At 42.1% G+C, this 4,974-nt stretch overlaps 1 protein-coding gene across 1 annotated transcript; it reads right to left on the bottom strand.

Annotated features, from left to right (window-relative positions):
* Nucleotides 1-203: 203 nt before the first annotated feature.
* LOC134015636 (large ribosomal subunit protein mL65-like) lies at nucleotides 204-4,447 on the bottom strand. Its single transcript, XM_062455209.1, has 3 exons — nucleotides 4,342-4,447; nucleotides 2,490-2,666; nucleotides 204-466 (listed from the first exon to the last, which is right to left on the bottom strand). Exons 1-3 carry the CDS (start codon nucleotides 4,445-4,447, stop codon nucleotides 204-206), a joined length of 546 nt encoding a protein of 181 aa, XP_062311193.1.
* Nucleotides 4,448-4,974: the final 527 nt, after the last annotated feature.

Raw genomic sequence — 4,974 nt, forward strand, 5'->3', positions numbered from 1 at the left:
GTAAATGGCTGGCATTTATATAGTGCCTTTATTCAAAGTGCTGCACCATTGCTTCTCATTCAACCATTCACAGCACCTCAGGAGCATTTAGGTGTCTTGCTCAGGGACACTTCGACACACCCAGGGTGGAATCGAACTGGCAACCCTTCCGACTGCCAGACGACTGCTCTTACCGCCTGAGCCAGTGTCGCCCCTACATCATATCATATATCTCCCTTAGCTCCATTTAACAAGAACTTGACCAGAAGTTTCAGGACATTGTTGTCCAACCCAATCACATTCCCATCCTGTATGGCTTCGTACAGCCTCATGCTTCCAGTGCCCCAGCAAAGGTTCTTTCTTGGATTGTCAGAGTCATTCAAAGCCAGTGTATTCAGCTGGTAGCAGAAGAAAGAGAAGCACTGTCCATCAGTGATTATGGCTTGTGACACAAATGGCCTCGTCAAATCTTCATGACTCCAGAAACCTGTTCATAAGAATGAGAGAGAAAATGTTGAAAAATACAGGAAATGCATGAAAATGATCAAACTTTATATTTACTCATAGTACTTCAAACCCGATTGGTTTCGTTTTATTAACCAACATAATACAAGGCCATTGCAATGCAAATGTATCCATACAAACTGAACCTACATGCATGCACTAATTGGCCTCGATAATACAATCTGCTCAATGCCAAACTGTTAAATGTAACTGAAAATATTGTTTAAATTTGTGCATTAACTGCTCTCCATACTAGCAAGGTGGCAAACAAGATTCTGGTCATTTTTGGGGCTATATTACCCGGCAAGTAGTCATTTGATATTGATGGACTGTGCACCATTACTTTGAGGAAGTACCAGTTCTTGATTTTTTCAATGCCCCTATATGACTGGTTTGTGGACAAATATTAGTCATGTTTACTGTATATGCAAAATTCAGACACATTGGTTGTAATGTTAGCTGTAAAAATAAGTATGTCCACATGAGAACCCAAATAGACAGATCAAAAATATTTAGTTCATTAGTTAGTCAGTTTGGGACACCAAGTTGTCCTTGCAGCAGTGGTCAGGTCAGAGGCTGTATAGCAACTGGAGAGGCTGGAGGAAGCACACCACACCTTTTAGGCTGTAATGGAGAACCCCCTGCTTTTCTATAGTTTTTGAGAGTTTACAGGCATAAGTGGACAGCTCACAAAAGTGTCAACGGACCAGAAAGGGAAACATAGGACCCGTGGTTCTTTAATCCTATTATTTTCATTTCTTCCGCAAGTGGCACCACTTTTGAGAGTTCTGTGTTTAATGCATGTTACCTCCTCGTCAAATAGGTGAGTATTTTGGTACTGTATTTACTTCCTGAAATAGCCATTTCAGCTCGACAATGATAATGCAAGCTCCTTATGATGAAAAGGGCTACTGAATTGAAATTTAGCCCATTGTAACTCTAAAAGTGCTCTTCCTTTGGACGTATGATGAATGTGTTGTCACAGTGTGAAAAGGACACAGTGTGGAAAGGACACACAAACGCTGCCTATTTGTGCCATGATTTCATCCTCAATGTAGCTACGATCAATGAGTGCCAACATACTGGCTAAGATAACCGTTTCACGGGGTGTCTTGGTGGCGCAGCCTGTAGAGCACTGACCGCATACTCATTGCGAGCCGCAACGTCGGCGGTTCGAATCCGACCGTCTGACATTTGTCGCATGTCTTCCCCTCTCTCTCGCTCCCATTCTTCCTGTCTCTCTATACTATATACTGTCCAATAAAGCTGAAAAAGGCCTAAAAAAATATCTTTAAAAATAAAAAATAATAAAAAGATAACCGTTTCACGAATAGATTTTTTTTACTGTGTGTTTCCATGTGGCTTTATTTTCTGATATCTACTCAAAGTGAGACTAAATGGCACATTTCTCTTGCGTTCTTTTTCAGCAAAACCTAGGTTTTTTTGTTAATGTTTTTTTGTATTATAATTTCTTTTCCCTTTTCTCTGAATTTGGTTGCCAATCTATACCAATTACCTATGTTATCTAGGATACATCTCATACATACGACCACGCCCCCAGCAGCACATCCCCCAGCAGCACATCCCCAAGCCCCCAGCAGCACATCCCCCAGCGGCACATCCCCCAGCAGCACGCCCCCCAGCGGCACGTCCCCCAGCGGCACGTCCCCCAGCGGCACGTCCCCCCAGCGGCACGTCCCCCCAGCGGCACGTCCCCCCAGCGGCACGTCCCCCAACGGCACGTCCCCCAGCAGCACATCCCCCAGCCCCCAACGGCACGCCCCCCCAGCGGCACGTCCCCCAGCGGCACATCCCCCAGCGGCACATCCCCCAGCGGCACATCCCCCAGCAGCACGTCCCCCAGCGCAGAACGGATCAAACGATCCGCACACCTTCTCCAAGCCGCATCGTCTCCGACCGCGAGGCGATCGGGGCTGTTGTTGCATGTGGCCAGCCTCCCCCCGCTGAGTCGTCCTCCCCCCCCCCCCCCCAAGCATGGTACTCACCTTGATACACAGCCTGCGCTCCAGTCCAGGCAAAGAGACTGGCAATAGCATTGGCCCTCAAGCGAACCTCAATCTGGTCATCAAGGTTTGCCTTGCAAAGGTTTCTCCTCAGAAAACGATCCATTACAAGGTGGAACTGCGTGTGGCCATAGCTGCAAGGGTCAGCAAGTTTGGACCCTAATAAAAGAAAATGGAAAAGTAAAAATATAGTGCGGTTGTAAAGTCCAGACATCGTACCAGTCATGAAAGTGTCATCTATGAATGTAAATTGTACCATTTCTATTTGTGGCACAGGCATAGGCAAAGCATTGACTTTTCCGTTGGGAGTGCAAACTTATCAGGCTTCAGAGATTCTTTTTATAACATTATTGCAGCTTCAGCCTTATAAAAACTATCAAGCTTAGACAACTTGCAATATCAAGATGTAATAGGCTATGTGATAATACTTTACTTGAACCCCTTGCCACAAGATTGATATAACACTGTCACTGTTTTTCAGTAAATGGTACTTTAATGCACAGGCTTAATTGGGCTGAAGACCAGGATTAGCCAGTATTATAATTTCCCAGTGAGTGACTGATGAAAAAAGCAGGACAATGCCAGAGGTTTCTTTATTTTTCAGGACATTCCAAGTTGTTGTACAAGCTATCCCCAATGCTTGTGCAATGGCCCTGATCAAATTCTCCTCTTTTCTACCCTTCAAATGGCTTGCTTTTCTCCAAAAGACAGCTCTCTGGTTTTCATGTTGGTTTGTCTTTTCTAACACAAATGCAGTCTTCACAGGCAAAACGCAAGGCTAAAACCAAGAGTAGACATTTAGAACTATTTTTTTTAACCAATCAATCTAACAGGACACATCTGGGCAACAAGAAACACCTGTCAGTCACATGTTCTAATACTTTTGCTCACCTAACAATCCGTAATACTGGCATTTCCTCATAAAAATCAAGATGAAAATATACACTCAGGAGCACTTTATTACTTTATTACACCTCGATTATCTAATCAGGCAATTGTGTGGCAGCAGTGCAATGCATACAATCCGGGGTCAGGAGCTTCAGCTAATGTTCACATCAACCATCAGAATGGGGGGAAAAATGCGATCTAAGTGACTTTGACCGTAGATTGATTGCAGACATATTGTATATTGGTGCAGACAGGGTGGTATGAGTATAAAACAGCTGATTTTCATGCAGACTAGTCTAGAGTTTGCAAAGAATGGTGCAAAAAACAAAAACGAATCCAGTGAGCAGCAGTTCTGCAGACAGAAACACCTTGTTAATGAGAGACGTCAGAGGAGAATGGCCAGACTCAGAAACACCTTGTTAATGAGAGACGTCAGAGGAGAATGGCCAGACTGGTCAAAGCTGACAGGAAGGTGACAGTAACGCAAATAACAGTGATATGCAGATGAGCATCTCTGAACACAACACATCATAACTCTAAGTGGATAGTAAATAGCAAATGAAGTGCTCACTGAGTGTATATATTTTAAAATGGCTATTTTTATGCTCAGCCAAGCCTACTGCATTACACGGATATCAAACTTTAATAACCCTGCATTAAGACTCACTAAGTTTTTAGAAAGTGTATAGTCTCCCCAAAATGTGTCACATCCATAACGCAAGTTATTTGTCATATTTACCACGACCATGAAAGAATACATTTCTAAAGTACTTTGTAATTTTCTGTCCAATGCCACATCCATAACACTGGAATTGCGCAAAATAAGATCCTGAGAAAGAACTTTGCATGTTTCAGTCAACGTGAGCACATAGGACTAGTCTTTCTGAACAACTGTTTACAGGTTAAAGCTATTCAGATAATTCTGGATGTAGAATCTGGTACATACCGGTGAAAATGCGGTTTTCATACTGCCTCCTATACAAAGGAAGCAGTTCAGGACCGTATCTGATCTCAGGAACCTCTGCAGAAATTTCCGTCTCTAGTGGCAGCATCTAGAGGAAAGAATAAAAACATCTTGAATCCCCAAAATAATTATTCTCATGAAACCAAACTCAACCATGGACTGCCACTGATCATTTGAAAGTTAAACATGTTATAATAACATCAAATAAAAGTACATTTTACTTTATGCACAAAACATTCATATATTAATTTAACAATTAAAAATAGTTATGCATTTGAAGCTGAAATTCACTTTACCACATTGCATCTGGATGTATTGAATAAATAGTTGAATGCATCTTTTGTAAAAATGTGTTTCTTAATAATTAATTATTTGGCAGAAAAAAACCTCTCCCCTCTATTTGCACTTGTGTGTAAAGTGCAAACACAGTACACAGTATTGATTCAATCCCAAAATGGGAGATGCTGCAATTCTTTAAACCATTTAAATATTTTCTTTAAACCATCATTTATACCACGGCACAGAAAACTTAACTGATCAACAAAATACTGCAGTTATTTATATGCTGCAGTTAAAAATGGAAAGGGCCAGTCTTACTCCATTAACAGATGCCTG

Source organism: Osmerus eperlanus, unplaced genomic scaffold, assembly GCF_963692335.1.
Source record: "Osmerus eperlanus unplaced genomic scaffold, fOsmEpe2.1 SCAFFOLD_509, whole genome shotgun sequence".
NCBI classification, from domain to species: domain Eukaryota; kingdom Metazoa; phylum Chordata; class Actinopteri; order Osmeriformes; family Osmeridae; genus Osmerus; species Osmerus eperlanus.

Coding starts and splice junctions, on each gene's coding strand:
- LOC134015636 (XM_062455209.1), bottom strand. CDS start 4,447: ATGCTGCCACTAGAGACGGAAATTTCTGCAGAGGTTCCTGAGATCAGA. Junction 2,667..4,341: donor TGAAAACCGCATTTTCACCG/GTATGTACCAGA, acceptor TTCTTTTATTAG/GGTCCAAACTTGCTGACCCT. Junction 467..2,489: donor AGCGCAGGCTGTGTATCAAG/GTGAGTACCATG, acceptor TCTTATGAACAG/GTTTCTGGAGTCATGAAGAT.